This window comes from Pollachius pollachius, assembly GCF_949987615.1.
Source record: "Pollachius pollachius genome assembly, chromosome: 5".
In the NCBI taxonomy this organism is placed as follows: domain Eukaryota; kingdom Metazoa; phylum Chordata; class Actinopteri; order Gadiformes; family Gadidae; genus Pollachius; species Pollachius pollachius.
Window position 1 is genome coordinate 4,872,196 of NC_136938.1, and position 17,638 is coordinate 4,889,833.

The following is a 17,638-nucleotide window of genomic DNA, read 5'->3' on the forward strand; positions in this document are numbered from 1 at the left end:
TCCGGCCTGTCTCTCTCCGGCCTGTCTCTCTCTGACCTGTCTCTCTCTGGCCTGTCTCTCTCTGGCCTGTCTCTCTCCGGCCTGTCTCTCTCCGGCCTGTCTCTCTCCGGCCCGTGTCTCGCTGGCCTGTCTCTCTCTGGCCAAAGTATTTGAAATATGGTGGTATATACACAATTAAGCCGACGTTGTTTTTTGTACTATACGTTACCTCAGAATCATTCATTTTGAGGCTATGTTTAGGCATGCATTTACTTTAACATTTATTGCATTTAGCAGATGCTTTTAACCACAGCGATGTTTCAGAAGAAGGAGTGAACATATTTCTCTGTCGGTACAGAGTCTACAGATAGCTAGGGGTACGACGCTACACGATGCTTGGTACTATTTTTAAGTGCCAGGGCGTTAAACATACAATAAGTATGTAAGAGGGGTGTGTGTGTGTGTGTGTGGGGGGGGGGGGGGGGGGGGGGGGGGGGGTTATGCAGAGTCTAGTTTAACCAGTCTAGGCGAAGCATTTGAGCGAATCTAGAAAGGTGTGGATGCGTGCGCCACTCTTCCCTCGGATGGGTTTGTGGTTGACAGCGGCCGTCCGCGTGGCCGACAGTCCGCTGGCTGTGTAGGCGGCGGGCGCATGCGCTCAGCGGCGGGCGACCCACGCGCACGCGCACCCGCTGTGAGGCTCCGTGGCAGGGAGCTGCTGGGAGCGTTTAAATATCCAGACGTACTGTAGGAGCGGGAGTGGGGAGGGACAACAGAACAGATCTGCCATCAGGCCGGCCTCCCAGGCAGCCTCTGATGTCACCGCGCCTCTCTCCTCCTCCTCCCCCCTCCTCCTCCTCCTCCTCCTCCTCCTCCACATCTTAAGAGGAAGGTCTCCTCTGTCAGCGGCGATGAGGCAGATCAGAGCGCCGCTACCACTTCCAGTCTGCCTGAGGGGAAGGAAGGGGGAGGGGGTGGCTGACGGAGTTCTGCGATGACAACTGTTGTCAAGGCGATAGCTACATGTGTAGAAAGCGAGGGGAGAGGAGGAAGTGCATTAGATAACAAGTCACCGCGTGTAGCCACACAAACCTTTACCCTCGTTTGCATGCCCTCGCACACACTGCATATTTAAGCATCCTTCAGCTCGAGCTGTGTGTTAGACGTGGTGGAGCTGCTCTACCTTCTGGTGTTGATGAAAGGCACCGAGTGAGGCTTGCTTGGAGGATAATTTGTATCTATGGAGATATCTTTGGGAATGGCATGGTGTAGTCTGTGGAATAGTGTATATGGGCCCCGTCCCAGTACTCCCATTAGCCCTGGATTTAGGCTCTAGCCCAAGAATTTGCTCGTTCCCGCGGAGGGGTTGGGTGTTCCAATACTTAGGGAGCAAGTGGGAGTGCCTGTCTTCCCTTAAAATCATCCCTTGTCAGCTAGCCAGCTCGGTACCTCACTTGCAGCTAAAGGAGTATCACAAATTACCCAGGGTACCTTGCGAACTGAGCAAGTGGCAATTTTTCCGTGTTTCTCAAAACGTTATACATTATGTTTAATTATTTAACCATAAACTGGATTTAACTATACGATCTGAATGTGTAGGTCGTCTTATTTTCGACACAAGGGTCACATTTTCAAACGGGAATGAAAATAGTAGTAGGCTTCTTCCTGTAGTGTAGACACGTCGATGCTGCGCACGACTTAGGGGAGCACGCTCGCTACACTAATTTGCATTATAATAATTATAGTGGTGTGTCCCATTTCATAGGAAAAGATCTTCACTCTCACTTCCCGCTTTGAGGGGAATTTACTGTGGAGGGAACTCAAAGCAAGGGTCCTCGTTAAAGGGAGAGTAATGGGACGGGGCCATACTTGGCTGTTACACTTGCATTATGTCTGCTTAGCTGTTTTGATCATTGACGCGTTCCCTTGTTTTTGCTGCGTAACAAAGCCCCTGTTTTGGTTTTAGAAATGACCATGGTACTTTTGTGTCCAGGGTCGGGTGGTGCGGGGCGCCTACAAGTTCCAGGCGGTCATCACGACGTTCGAGATGATCCTGGGGGGCTGCTCGGAGCTCAACGCCATCGACTGGCGCTGCGTCATCATCGACGAAGCCCACCGCCTCAAGAACAAGAACTGCAAGCTGCTGGAGGGCTTCAAGCTCATGAACCTGGTAGGCACGCACTCAGTCATTCAAAAACGCACTCACACACTCACTCACTCACTCACTCACTCACTCAGTCATTTCCGACAGTCAGTAAGTCAGTCATTCCCATCAGTCACGTCAGTAAGTCACTCACCCAGTCACTCACTCAGTCCCTCACTCACTCACTCACTCACTCACTCACCATTTCACCCACTCAGTCACACACTTTCTCACTCACTCAGGCATTCAGTCACTCAGTCACCAACTCAGTCACTCAGTCACACACTCGCTCACTCACTCACTGCACACAATGCATGAAAACCATGGGTAAATGAGTTGCAGAGAATTTGAGCATGCACTAGAAATCCTTCTAATCTGTTTCAGTCCATTTAATTATTGCTAAATATTGATGGAATTACATATTGGCATATACGTTAGATACACATGTACATAATACAAGTACGAGTACAAATGCTTCCTTTTCGGTCACGACGAGACGCTATCTCTTCTCGGAACAAACGGTTAAACACTCTGCTGCTCTAATTGTTCACCCTGACGGTAGCTGAATTCATTAGGCCGGAAAATGTGCGCATAAAGTGGTTCAGGAGCGGTGGTTACAAGTGTCTGTGTTGACACGTGATGCCCGGTGTTCCTGTGCAGGAGCATATAGTACTGCTGACCGGGACCCCCCTGCAGAACACAGTGGAGGAACTGTTCAGCCTGCTGCACTTCCTGGAGCCCGCGCGGTTCCCCTCCGAGAACACCTTCATGCAGGAGTTTGGAGACCTCAAGACAGAGGAGCAGGTAATCCAGCTTCTAGGATCACATGTGTTTTATGGGAATTCTTCCTGGGCGGCATGTGGCTCAGGAGGAGGCGCAGGTTGGCTGGTAACCGGAAGTTCGATCCCCAGCTCCTCCTAGCTGAGTGTTGAGGTATCCCTGAGCAAGACACCTCACCCTGACTGCTCCCGGCGAGCTGCCTGTCGCATGGCTGACACCGCCGTCGGTGTGTGAATGTGTGCATGAATGGGTGAATGTTAGGCAGTATTGTACAGTGCTTTGAGTGGCCACTGGTTAGAAAAGCACGGTATACATGCAGTCTATTTACTGCCATAACAGCACCTCTGGTGAATGGGAGCATTGCAATCTGGCTTTTTCCTGTTTAAAATGAGGACTTGGGTTCTACCCCTTGCTAGGAGACATCTCTTGGCACAAATTTGACGTGGGAGAAAAAATCGGCAATTGCACTAATCTGTGTGATGGCTGTGTGAGCCATGGCGGATTACTCTCCGTTCTAACAATCGGTTTCATTTACAGTGTGCATTTGCATCGTCAGTCCCTTTTAGAAATATCACGGTGACACACACAATTACAGGATTGTGTCTTTGTCTGCTGCAATAATATGCAGCCAGATAAGTCTCTTTAGACACAGCTGGAGTCATCGGTGGGTCAGCCATGTTTGTTTTTTTTATCCTCCCCAACTGGTGTTTTCTTTTGCGGTTCAACATCAATACCCCTCTTCTGCAGATGGGACCATTTTAAGTGGCTCCTTTTTCTTTATCTGGGTCACACTGAAATCACGCACAGGGATTAAGAAACCTAACCTACACAGAAACTCACAGATGGTAGGCGCACTCACACACACACACACACACACACACACACACACACACACCGACATATGGTGGTTAACTGTTTCAAGTAATGAGGTATATCTGCGACACATTTCGACTGTTTTTCCGTATCCTTTAATTCCAGCTGTCTTTGCGGAAAGCCAACCAATCTCTCAGTATCTCCCCTGATTGGATACAGTTGGAACAGTATACCAGAAGGAGATCAGTATTTATGGGGCGCCGTGGTGGCTCACCGCTAGAGCGCGGACCACACAGGCTCAGTCCTGAACGCAGCGACCAGGGTGCAAATCCCACCTGTGGTTATTTGCTGCATGATCTCCCCTCTATCTCCCATACCTTCCTCTCTATCTCACTCTATAATAAAGCATAAAAATGCAAAAAAAAAAGAAGAAAGAACTGAGTCTTTATTGCTGAGCGCAGGGACCGGGAGACCCCTCTTAGTGACCTCAGAGCGGCGTTGCTCTTCTCTTACGCCGTGTCTCCTCCACCCCCCCAGGTCCAGAAGCTGCAGGCCATCCTGAAGCCCATGATGCTGCGCCGCCTGAAGGAGGACGTGGAGAAGAAGTTGGCGCCCAAGGAGGAGACCATCGTAGAGGTGGAGCTCACCAACATCCAGAAGAAGTACTACCGCGCCATCCTGGAGAAGAACTTCTCCTTCCTGGCCAAGGGCGTGGGCCAGTCCAACGTGCCCAACCTGGTCAACACCATGATGGAGCTCCGGAAGTGCTGCAACCACCCCTACCTCATCAAAGGTGCGCCACCTCTAGGGAACTGGTCTTCTGCTCTTACCTCCTGCTGTGAGGGTGGTTAGCCAATACAAGCCCTGTGAAGATCTGCCCTGCCCTGTGTCATAGTGGCATCGCAAGTGGGCGTGTCCATCTAGATGTATGAATGATGGATCTAGATGATAGGTGATAGTCCACTTGGTACAGTCCACTGAGTGAGCTTTAACATCTTATCACACTCAAATTGATTCTCTATTAAGTGCATGTTCTGAAGCCTGCACAAGTGTGCAGTCAAAATGTGGAGCTGAATCCAATCTCAGTTTGCTCAGTGGCCGTACCTTGAACTGGATTCATCTCTCTTGGTTTTAAACTGGATTGGAAGAAGGAGCTAGTGGAGGAATAAGCTAGGAGAGGAGGGAGCTAGGGGAGGAAGGAGCTAGGGGAGGGAGGAGCTAAGAGAGGAGGGAGCTAGGGGAGGAAGGTGCTAGGGGTGGAAGGAGCTAGGAGAGGAAGGAGCTAGAAGAGGAAGGAGCTAGCGGAGGAATGAGCTAGCGGTGGAAGGAGCTAGGGGAGGGAGGAGCTAGGGGAGGGAGGGGCTAGAGGAGGAAGGAGCTGGGGGGAAGGAGCTAGGGGAGGGAGGAGCTAGGGGAGGGAGGAGCTAGAGGAGGAAGGAGCTTGGGGAGGGAGGGGCTAGAGGAGGAAGGAGCTGGGGGGGAAGGAGCTAGGGGAGGGAGGAGCTAGGGAGGGAAGGAGCTTAGGGAGGATGGAGCTAGCGGCGGAAGGAGCTAGCGTTGGACGCCACGATGCTAGGGGAAGATGCTACGGCTCTATTGTTCACTTCCAGTCCAGACTCAACCTGCGGCTGGCCCCGGCTCTCTTCAGTCCTTTCAGCTCACTAGGTGTATTACCGCGGTACGCTGGTACGCTACCACTTACTCCCTTAACTGTCCTTGAGAGCGATACCAACTCCATTCAGTGCCGGGGTCTTTTATTTCAATACAATGGCGTTCTCTCTGCACTAGTCTCTCTGCGGAGTGGAGAAATGTGCAAAGCCTGGCTGAAGGTTAGAAGTACTCCCTCCCTCTCACCTGGTGGAACGCTTGGTGGACCTGCTGCATAGTCGGTTATTATCGTCACATCCAGTGAATTAATGATGGACTAAATAAGACAATAAAGATAGGATATTGCGGCATGTGGCTCAGGAAGTAGAGGGAGTTTGCTGGTAACCGAAAGGTTGCTAGTTCGACCCCCGGCTCCTCCTAGCTGAGTTGAGGCGTCCCTGAGCACGACTACTCTAACCTCTAATGCTCCCAACAAGCTGGCTGTCGCCCTGCATGGCTGACCCCGCCTTCCGTATGAATGGTTGAATCTAAGGCAATACTGTAAAGTGCTTTGGTGGCCACTGGTTAGAAAGGCGATGCATAACTGCAATCCATTTATCATGATAATGATGTCCTAGATATTTAGCGGGACTACCAAACTAGAGGTTATGGCAGAGGTTGTGGTTAAGAAGCACAGCTGACCACGTCCATGTCGCCCCCCCCCCCCCAGGAGCAGAGGAGAAGATCATGGAGGACTTCAGGGAGGTGTACAGCCCCACGGCCATGGACTTCCACCTCCAGGCCATGGTGCAGTCGGCCGGCAAGCTGGTGCTCATCGATAAGCTGCTGCCCAAGATGAAGGCGGGCGGACACAAGGTCCTCATCTTCTCCCAGATGGTCCGCTGCCTGGACATCCTGGAGGACTACCTCATCCAGAGGAGGTGAGGACAGCCCCCGTGGCGGAGTTAGTTAGTTGGTTAGTTAGTTGGTTAGTTAGTTAGACTACCTCATCCAGAGCAGGTGAGGACAACCCCCGTGGCAGAGTTAGTTAGTTGGTTAGTTAGTTAGTTAGTCGGTTAGTTAGTTAGACTACCTCATCCAGAGGAGGTGAGGACAACCCCCGTGGTGGAGTTAGTTAGTTGGTTAGTTAGTTAGTTAGTTAGTTAGTTAGTTAGTCGGTTAGTTAGTTAGACTACCTCATCCAGAGGAGGTGAGGGCACCCATGGCCGAGTTAGTCAGTTGGTTACTTAGTTGGTTAGTTAGTCGGTTAGTTAGTCGGTTAGTTTGTTATACTACCTCATCCAGAGAAGGTGAGGGCACCCGAGGTGGCTGAGTTAGTTATTTAGTCAGTTGGTTAGTTAGTTGGTTAGGTAGTCAGTCAGTTGGTTAGTTAGTTACTTAGTCTGTTAGACTACCTCATCCAGAGAAGGTTAGGGCAAACACCGTGGCCGACCTTGTCAGTTGGTTAGTTAGTCAGTTAGATAGTCAGTCAGTTACACAGTTGGTTAGTCAGTTGGTTAGTTAGTCGGTTAGTTTGTTATACTACCTCATCCAGAGAAGGTGAGGGCACTCGAGGTGGCTGAGTTTGTTATTTAGTCAGTTGGTTAGTTTGTTGGTTAGGTAGTCAGTCAGTTGGTTAGTTAGTTATTCGGTTAGTTAGTTAGTCAGCCCCTGGTGGTGAAATTATTTTGCACAAAACGGTACATGACACGGAGAAACCAACACTACACTTCACATAACAATTACAGACAATATCTGTACATCACAAGGAGAACAAACAAAGCGATACCGGAGAGTAACAGTACATAAAGCATGACACAGCAGCACAGTAGTGACCGTATGAGGAGAGGAGTCATCGTTCAGCCTCTTTAGGGCTGGCTGGCTGGCTGAGATGCAAAAGCATCTCGGTTTAAAGGTTTATGTGATGCAGAGACAAAAACGTATAAACTAAGTGCTTCTATGGGGAACATTTGTTTAGCGTACTTAGTGTACCAAACCTTATCCCGTTGCTATGGTTTAGCTGCCACCCTAACATCCCAATCCAAGAATCAGAACCAGAATCCAGATCTGAGAGCTGTTTCCAAAGGAAGCATGTTGTGCTGTCCCCCGCGTCCGACTGTCACTCAGCGTCGTCTCGGTCGTCGTGTACAAACGTCACTCAGATCCCCGGAGAGGATTTGTCACCGTATCCACGTCATCCATTTCTTTCCTCTCTTCCTTTTCTCTTGTGTTTTCTACAAGCCGACACTTTACCTTATAAAACGTCTGGGGTTTGCTTACCGCTGCACTGTGAATATTAAATCCACCCCTTCGCCCGCCTTTTATTAGATTTTGTCTGATTGAAAAGAAACACTTAATCCTGCCTGCAGGGCTCCCCGGTGAGGGGAGAGCGGGAGGCGTTTATCACCGGCTGAGACGCAACGCTGCCCATTACCGGCAAATAATCAAGCAGGGCCAGATGAACGCTGCACAGGGGCCCGCTCTTATGCGTGCTGCTGCGGTTCCACGCGGGTACACGCCTTCATTACGTCATAATGGAGTCTGCCACCAGTGGGCTTTCCCTCTTTTGTTGGGTGAGGCGGGTTTGGGAACACATGGCCAAGTGAGATAAACAAATTACATTGAAAAAGGTAAAATAAAGTACACGATGGAAGTGTGTTTTCTGTGAGTATCTGTGTGAGATGTGCACTCAGATTAATTTCCCCCGAGAGGTTTCAACCTTGTGTTGCTCCTGAAGAAACATAACAAAACTGTCTGTAACAGGCAGTAAATCCATGCTCTTCTTTGGGGGCCTGTCCTACCTGCTAAGGCAATATCTCCCTTTACTGTCCGGGTATGATGACCTCTCTTTATAGCTGACAGTGTTAATGGACTAAAGTGGATACCTGACTTTTCTGCGGCTTGGCAGGGACTGAAATTGTGTTTATTAGGAGTTATTTTGGGGGGCTGTTGAACTGTCAGCTGGACATCACATGGTACGGCAAGCAGTCGGTCTGGCTTCCCCTCCACAGAGTCACACTGTGTTTCACCACAGTGGTGAAACAAAGGGCGAGTACTTCACTGGGAACTAAACGGAAATGTGCTGTCCAGAAATATTCATGGCACTCGTCGTACAGAATGTACAAGTTATATATCATGAAGCAGATTTCCTAGAAAATCATATGTATATGCTGTAGAATGAAAAATAATAATAATCAGACTTTCTTGAACACTCTGTACTAAGCCTCTCCATCTATGCAAATCCTTTTTTCATTAGATATTTCTATAGGAAAAAGTGTGTGTGTGTGTGTTCTCTATGCGCGCGTGCCAGACATTTAGCAAGGCATTCACAAAATGGGTCACTGTAGAGTCAAAAAGGTCAGCTGTGGGTCATGCAAATATAATTAGTTTTGTCTCTGTTATTTCCCTCCATCTTCCCCCCCAACCGCCCATTCGAGCTAAACCTCCAGCACAAGGTTTTAAAAATGCACGCGGCGCACTGAGTTCAACAGCAGGTTACTGCCCCCCCCCCCCCCCCTCCTCCCATCTCTGCCCTGCCAGAGAGGGCAGATCCAGACGGGGAGGGAGACCCCTCAGGGAAGAGGAGGGAGGGGGGGAGAGAGAGAGAGAGAGAGCAAGGCCATCTCAACTAAGATGCAAGGGCCTTTTCTGAGACGGGAGCTTCTGTGTGTTGAAGAGGAAGGCGGTGGATGCTGGAGTGTCGAGTCCTCTTCCAGGGGATTGTTTGAGATGTCAGCGGCCTGCCTGGTGGCAGTTCTGCGTCTGGATTTTGTGATATAGCGTGTTCACAAAAGCGCTTTGACGTTTTGCTCGACACGCCATATTTAGTGTTTGCATTCCACTGAAATCACACACAATCACTGCATACTGCGTAAAAATAGGGCTTTGTCTGTAAACGCTGGGTGCTCTCCCTCTGGTCCTCGTCACAGGTACCTGTACGAGCGCATTGACGGCCGCGTGCGCGGGAACATGCGGCAGGCGGCCATCGACCGCTTCAGCAAGCCGGACTCGGACCGCTTTGTGTTCCTGCTGTGCACGCGGGCGGGGGGGCTGGGCATCAACCTCACGGCCGCCGACACCTGCATCATCTTCGACTCTGACTGGAACCCCCAGAACGACCTGCAGGTAAGGGCACCTAACTCCTCCTCAGTGCCCTACACACCTGACCGCCCCTCGGTTTGCTACACACCGTCCTCTTCGTCTGGGGACCCCCTTTGTTTCTCATGTCTTAACGGCGAGGCCTCCATGGTGAACGCGTTAAAGCTAAAGACACACGGCTGCGTGGCTGTGACGAGCAGGCGGATAATTACAACTGTCCAAACGCGATGTGCTTGTGTTCCGTCAAGGCTAATGGAAATCCTCTGCTGGGACTTTGACGTCTCCTTTAGACACGGTGCACATAATCGAGCTGGTAAATGATCAAGGAATATCTTTTACTTTCGTCCGATTTGTAAACGTCTCGCGTCAAATCGTAGTTTTTTAGAGGCTGAATCCTGTTTTAGTCGTTGCGTTGCAGTTTGAAATTGGTTAGTCAAGCTTTATAGCCTTTAACTTAAAGGGGACATATTATACCACCAGGTGTTAGCACATATCTAGGTGGACACGCCCACTAGTGATGTCATATGGGGCAGATTTTCGAAACGGCTTGTAAGGCTAATCACACTCACACCTGGTGGTATAAATTTGTCCCCTTTAAGTTAGTTAAGTCTAGGTTAAGTCTACTCTATACCCTTTAGTTTAGCAGCATCGGCTCAAACCTAATGTGTATACCGCCTCCCAACACCCACTGTGCTCCTGCTTCCAGGCTCAGGCTCGCTGCCACCGCATCGGGCAGAACAAGGCTGTGAAGGTGTACCGCCTGATCACCAGGAACTCGTACGAGCGGGAGATGTTCGACCGGGCCAGCCTGAAGCTGGGCCTGGACAAGGCCGTGCTCCAGAGCATGAGCGGGCGGGACAACAGCCTAGGGGCTGGAGGAGGACCGGGAGGAGGTGCCGGAGGAGGAGGAGGAGTGAGTGACCCGGTCTAGTGTGTTCTACAACAGTGGTTTTCAAATGGGGGTACGCGTACCCCTAGGGGTACTTTGGAGTAATGCAGGGGGTACCCAGAAAATTCAAACAAAAAAAGCTTGATTTTTTTTTTTTTTGCAAGAGCTGTAAATCTGAAAACGAGGAGAAAGGTGATCCGTGAGAAAGAAAGCGCGTCAAGAAACACCAAAATTTCAGTCAGTTTGTGGAAGAATATATTTGAATGGGATTCCCCTCTGCTTCTCTGACCCTCCCCTGGCATTGTGCTTCTTTTGTTGGGAGAAGTTAGCCAGGTGCTTGAAGCAAAAGCCCTTGTTTCTCCCTCGTTTTCATGTAGACACTGCCAAATATATCTAAAAAATAAATGTATGCATATTTTGGGCCGGGGAAAGGGAGTGTGCGGTTTTCACAGATGATTTGGAAACAAGATATTCATTCATGGTGAATGGTCACGGAATTGCTTCATAATTGTCCTCGTAGCACCCATTTGTCCTGTTTGTGAACGTTCAGATTTTAATTAGTTTAAGGTTTAATCACCGTTAGTATTGCGGTCGTCACCGTTGGACATTGCTAAGACGATGTATGTCTTTAACTTTTGCTCAGGTCTACTCTAGTTTGGATGGAGTGAAAAACGTGTTCTATTTGTATCAGACCATTTAATGGTGTAATGCTGGGTAGAACGGGTAAGGGAGCCCTCAGGATGCCATCATTAAAACACAAGAGCAGCTCCCTCCTGGGGAGCCCTTGAGCAGAACATCAGCAGCTCTCCGCGTCCGTGTTGATGCGTGTGGATCTCAAGTGCGGCGCGCTAACTGAAGCTTCCTGTGCTTGAAGAACATCAAACTGAGTCAACATGAGTTTTTTTAATAACAAATGCTCCCGGGGCCCCAGAAGGGCCCATCGGGGGCTCCAAGCCGCCGAGCAGCAGGCACGACGGGCAGGAACCACGAAGGAGAACACAAACGCGGATAACGGAAAATAAAAGCCCATCTAGGCGTCGTGCTATTAATACAGCAGAGCAGAACTTCACCCAGCCAACCATGTAAACAATCCGCCTGCCTCCTCCCCCTCCTCCTCCGGTTGCCTAGGCGACGCAGCAGCAGCTGTCGAAGAAGGAGATTGAGGACCTGTTGAGGCGAGGGGCCTACGGAGCCATCATGGACGAGGAGGACGAGGGCGCCAAGTTCTGCGAGGAGGACATCGACCAGATCCTCCAGCGCCGCACCAAGACCATCACCATCGAGTCAGAGGGCCGGGGCTCCACCTTCGCTAAGGTAGGCCCCAGGACGCGGACCCCTTCCCTGTCTGTCCGGCCGTCCCTGGTTGAGGGTTTTGTTTAGGTTATTGCTAGAGTTGTTCCGATGCCGGATCATCAGTATTGGAAATTGCTCCGATGCTGCGTAAGACGCAGTGTCAGGTATCGGGGAGTACGCAAGTGTATGCGTCGATCTGATACCATCGCATGACTAGCTAATTTACCAAACAGGCAAAGACCATTGAAAACACAACGGTGTTATAGATTATAAATGTAAATAATGTAGTTCTGAAAAAAAAAAATTGACAGTAAGTGAACCGACTTTACATTGTGTCATCCTAAGAGAACCCTGCAATAAGAACCACTGGTATTAATAGTTACAATGCTAGATGCTGTATCGGTATATATTCAGTTTCGGCCGATACGCCGGCCGAAGTTCCGCAATCGGTATCTGGAAGGAAAAAATGGTATTGAATCATCTCTAGTTATTGCAGAGTGGATGAAGGGCATTAGGGATGATGATATGAATCATGATGGTCTGATTCATGTGATTCTGGTGTCTGCTCTCTAGGCCAGCTTTGTGGCCTCTGGGAACCGCACAGACATCTCCCTGGACGACCCCAACTTCTGGGACAAGTGGGCCAAGAAGGCGGAGATCGATGTGGAGATGGTCAACGGCAGAGTGAGTATTCCCTTTGATAGATGTGTATGGAGCTCCTGTAGGGTTTAGGTTTTACTTTTTTTCCGTTGGTCTGCATGGGGTTAGAACGTGACTTCTACAGGCTACTATCCGGTTCTGTCAGAGATCTGTTTCTGATGGGATAAACAGAACATTTAACCGTCAATTATATTACCAGCATGAAGAACAACATTCGGCCATTTGATGGCCTTAACCCGAAGTGAAATCTTAATTCACAGATTTAAAACGGTGAATTTGAAGTATTTCAATATTTGTGCCTCCAAAAAAGGTCTCAAAATGAAATGACATTCTGTACAATTTGAAGAAGGGAAATATTCCCCCAGACAGAGAAATAGTATTTCACTGCCCCCCCCCCCCCTGCTGTGGCCCTCAGAATAGCCTGGTGATCGACACTCCGCGGGTCCGCAAGCAGACGCGGCCCTTCAGCACCACCAAGGATGAGCTGGCCGAGCTCTCGGAGGGCGAGAGCGACGGAGACGTCTCCAAGCCCAGGCAGCGCCGCGCCCACGACCGGCTCAACAGCTACGGCCGCACCGAGTGCTTCAGGGTGGAAAAGAACCTGCTGGTTTACGGGTGAGATACGTGAGCTCCACTGTTCACATCAGGGGTCAGCATCCTTTTTGAACCGTAGAGCTACTTTAAGGGTACTGGGTAGTACCAAGGGCTACTTGTTTGATACAAACGAGGCACTTTGCAGCCAGGTTTTTCTTTATTTTGGGGTAAAACCGCATCTAGCCCTCCATCGTAGCTGCACTCGCTAGCTGGTCTCAGCAAAGAGTGTGCACGATATTGAACTGTCCAATCAAGGTCAGAGTTCATAAAACCTTTTTGTTTTGTATTTTTATATTCAATATTCATCATTGCCATTAAATAAACATCAATCCAAGGGTTATGATTTAAAAAATACTTCTGGACAGAGTTCCTTAGTGACTGGTGCTATTTTGAGACACGCTCTGTGGGCGACTCATGTGGGCCCAGTGCTGGCTACCCCTGGTTCAGATCATTGGTTTTATTTGTTTTGATGTGTTCCTCATTCACTCCATTATAGTGCACTTCATTGTAGTGATGCTGGTTCTTCTTTGGCTTGTTGTGTTTCTGAGCAATCTCACTTGATCCGAGAGAGAGAGAGAGAGAGAGAGAGAGAGAGAGAGAGAGAGAGAGAGAGTTGCCAGAGGTTCATTATTTTAATGAGTTGTCATCCAAAGGCCACGCAAGGCCCGTGGATGGTGTCAGTTTTGAATATTTAATTAAATGTTTGCAATTAATTAAATGTTTTGGTCTTCAACGGAACTAAATTCCTGAACTAAATCCAAGAATGTCATCGGATGCAGGTTTTAACGGGTTACACCGACCAGCGCATGACACCCTGTGCTTTGTTTCCTCCTCCACCCTCCACCCTGACCCTCCACCCTGACCCTCCACCCTGACCCTCCACCCTGACCCTCCACCCTGACCCTCCACCCTGACCCTCCACCCTAACCCTCCACCCTGACCCTCCACCCTGACCCTTCACCCTCCACCCTGACCCTTCACCCTCCACCCTGACCCTTCACCCTCCACCCTGACCCTTCACCCTAACCCTCCACCCTGACCCTCAACCCTGACCCTTCACCTTCCACCCTGACCCTTCACCCTCCCCCTGACCCTTCACCCTCCACCCTGACCCTTCACCCTCCACCCTGACCCTCCACCCTCCACCCTGACCCTTCACCCTCCACCCTGACCCTTCACCCTCCCCCCTGACCCTCCACCCTGACCCTCCCCCCTGCTGCGTGCCGTCCCCGGGGGTCTGTCCAGGTGGGGCCGGTGGAAGGACATCCTGAACCACGGGCGCTTCAAGAAGCAGCTGGCGGAGCGCGACGTGGAGTCCATCTGCAGGGCGCTGCTGGCCTACTGCCTTGTGCACTACCGCGGAGACGACAAGATCAAGAGCTTCATGTGGGACCTCATCGCGCCCACCGAGGACGGCCAGACCAAGGAGCTGCAGAATCACCTCGGTGAGGGCCACGGAACGGAACGAAATCACCCCATCTCTGAGCCAGGGATGGAGAATTGCAATACGTACTTAGTTCTGTGATCATGCGAACGGTAGGATTGAGGATAAAAGTAGACAGCAACAAGACGGCTTCGCATTCAAATCATACAAACTCATTGGGAAATTAAGAACTGAAATGTGACCGATTTGGATCCGTTCTTGCTGTTCTGGTGCAGACCCACAGAAGAGCCGTTCTCTATCTTTAAAGGCTGCTTCTACAACCTTATCCAAACAATCATGAAGAAGACAAAAACAAACCCACCCACATTCAATCCCTTTCTCCCAAAATTGTCTTCTGAAGCTAAACCGAGGCACACGTTGGCATAATGCAGGCGTACTTGGCTCCTGCATTTCTGGGACGATTATAACTATTACAATTGCCGTTCAACGCTCCACAATACTATATCATTGCTGTATTAACGGCTCCTCATTGCAGTATATTTACTATCCGTAACCACGGTTTGGACAAACTCGATGCTAGCCTGTGCATCGCACACCGTTTGACTCCATCCCCCCTGACCCCCCTTGACCACCAGTCCTCCTGTGAACAGGGCTCTCTGCTCCGGTGCCGCGCGGACGCAAGGGGAAGAAGATGAAGACGCAGTCCAGCTCCTTCGACATCCACAAGGCTGAGTGGCTCCGGAAACACAACCCCGAGCACATGCTGCAGGACGAGGGATACAAGAAGCACCTCAAGCACCACTGTAACAAGTAGGTCCTCCAGTGAACTGCCTGCTGTGTGTCTTTATGATGATTGGAATGCCATGCTCCAGCCCAGATAACCACTGTAACCGGTTGGTCCTCTGCTGAACACACTGCTGGTCTGGTCCGCACCGCTAGAGGGACAGAGGCTGAGGCATGTCTTTATGAGGACAACGTTGAACTTTAAATGTTCATAATGGTCAATCTGTAGTCGTCACTTTGAACAGCCGTTGCGTCCCTTTCTTTAGAATCTTAGTCATTTTAAAAAGGATTAGCGGTGAAATGGTTCAAAGTTTGTATGGTTGAAATGTGATTTGAGGGACGTTCACCGCCAACCTCCACCGTCACCGTGAGATGGGTCATCGTCGGGCCTGCTAGTGTTTTCTCAACCTTGTCGGAACTTGAATATCCATGGTAACGGAGGAGAGGAGAGGGGAGGAGACTGTCTGTGTTCTGCCCAGCAGGGTGCCTTTCCTCCTCACAGACAGCAGGTCCAACACAACCAGGAGCACACGCAAACTCACAGTACCCCACTGTTATTTATTTATCAGAATGGGGACTTCTATGAAACGCTAGTGTTGCTGAAGCCCGCCGTCGCTGTAAATGAGTCGAAGGCGGTCTCCGACAAATGTGATACCAGCATTTCCACCGTTTTCACACATGGAAAATATAAAATTCTGTTTGAACTTTCGTATCAGTCGGAGCACATGTTAGTGACACGTCTTTAGCACGTTCTCCACCATCATCTGTATGCAGACTCCATCGCTCTAAGGAGTGTCACTACAAACCCGTGGGCTCCTCCTTGGCTTTTAGCTAATTCTGCCATCATGCTCGTTTCACAGTTAATGAATGGGCCGCGCTTCCTATTAGTGGTTGTTGGTAATTAAAAACAGTAGCCACTTAGTAATTGTGTATCATCACACAACGTTTTTTTAAGTTGTCGATATGATGCCGCCGAGGGATAATAAATATTAATCGTAATGTATCACCCAACACTTTAAAAACCAAAAAAAATGCTGTTTATGGAATTATGTTGAAGGGGTTTGTTGACAATATTTTTAATGTTTTTAATGCCGCTGCTCAAAGTAAATTACAAAGCGTGTGATCGTTTGTATCGCGCATATCTGGCAGGTGTTTATTATTATTAATTTTTATTTCAGGCCTCGCACTGCAATTGTGTCACTTTATCTTTAATTGAATGCAGGGTAATTATCTTTTGATTGCAGTTTAACAGTAGCATCTCTAATCCGCGGTAATCAGGATCCATTGAAGGCTCCATTGGAGGCGACAGGGCAGCGATTGGCTAATGGCTGGCTGTACCTACTAGACCCTCAGATGGGTGGGCTTCCTGACACGACGGCCCGGCACGCCGCTCCCTGATTCACAGACAGCGGGAGAAGAGGGAGAGCGAAAACCGGGACCCACAAAAAGGTTGCTTTGGAAATGTGGAGTATTTGGGTATAAAGCCAAAGAGATGAAGGTTGCTCCTCTTTCTAAAGACCGGGCTTGTGTCCACTGGGGGCTTCGGTCAGAAAGTTCCCCATTGTTGAGCCGGGCTGAGTACTGCTGAATCCAGGGATTGTCCAATGTTTCACGCCGGCCAAACAGGGGCGCGCTCACACACAGACGACACACACACACACACACACACACAGACACACATACACACCCACACACTGACACACACACACACACACACACACATGCAGAAAGGGGGCAGGCTTCTGCTGACGACTGCGTTTTTCAGGGCTGCAGGGGCTGGAATGTGGTGGCTGAGCGAGCTGTCGGCCGCAGCCTGACGACCGCGTTCTACAGCACAGCTCTGACACACGTCTAGAGAGCATCCGAATGTCCCCTGGCCTTATGATCAAATAATACTGTTCAGGCCAATGTACCGCACCACTGCTGCACATATTTCTTGAACAGGGTAGAGTTGTATTGAAGGGCACATCAAGAAGAGGTGTGTGTGTGTGTGTGTGTGTGTGTGTGTGTGTGTGTGTGTGTGTGTGTGTGTGTGTGTGGGATGCCGGGGAAATCGTCTCCGCTGACAGACGGCTTGAAGTTTGATGTGCGGTGATTTGTTGGCTTTTTGTTGTTCAGAGATGTGAGCTATGGCAAATATGCTGTTCTGTCAGACAAGACGAACACGGCCGCGTCCTTCTGGAAGAATGTGTGCTATTCACGGTGTCTGCTTTGGCTAGAGAGACACACACTCACACGCACGCGCACAGGCACACACACACAGAGGCTTTGGCTTGTCTGGGTGAGTCAGAGGCAGAATGATGAAGGGGTGCGTTGACAGGCAGAGGAAGCTCCAGCTGACCTGGGGAGGGAGGGAGGGAGGGAGGGAGGGAGGGAGGGGTGAGGGGAGCTGTGGTGTTCTCCTGCCATACCTCCACACTGGTCGTGGCATCGGTCCCGTTACGCAGGGAAGATGAGCCTCGCCGCTGTGGGCTCCTTAAAGACGGACGATACCTGTGAAAGTACAGAGTGTGGTCGCGGTGTGGAGATGAGTGTGTGTGGCTTCCCGGCCGAGTCGGTGGGCCTGAGTTCACTGGTGGAAGGGGAATGTCTCTCTTGATTGTTTGTGAAGACCGTAGAATGAGTTTCTAGACGT

General features: G+C 50.1%; 1 protein-coding gene across 1 annotated transcript in view; it reads left to right on the top strand.

The window, feature by feature from the left end:
- The window catches only part of chd9 (chromodomain helicase DNA binding protein 9), a 78,340-nt gene that overhangs the window by 42,615 nt on the left and 18,087 nt on the right, over positions 1-17,638 (top strand). The window contains exons 13-23 of the mRNA XM_079736463.1: positions 1,973-2,149; positions 2,783-2,926; positions 4,253-4,508; positions 6,033-6,243; positions 9,232-9,427; positions 10,107-10,313; positions 11,418-11,603; positions 12,156-12,266; positions 12,658-12,857; positions 14,082-14,281; positions 14,871-15,030. Coding sequence (XP_079592589.1) covers positions 1,973-2,149; positions 2,783-2,926; positions 4,253-4,508; positions 6,033-6,243; positions 9,232-9,427; positions 10,107-10,313; positions 11,418-11,603; positions 12,156-12,266; positions 12,658-12,857; positions 14,082-14,281; positions 14,871-15,030 — 2,048 coding nt within the window. The remainder of the gene's footprint in view (positions 1-1,972; positions 2,150-2,782; positions 2,927-4,252; positions 4,509-6,032; positions 6,244-9,231; positions 9,428-10,106; positions 10,314-11,417; positions 11,604-12,155; positions 12,267-12,657; positions 12,858-14,081; positions 14,282-14,870; positions 15,031-17,638) is intronic.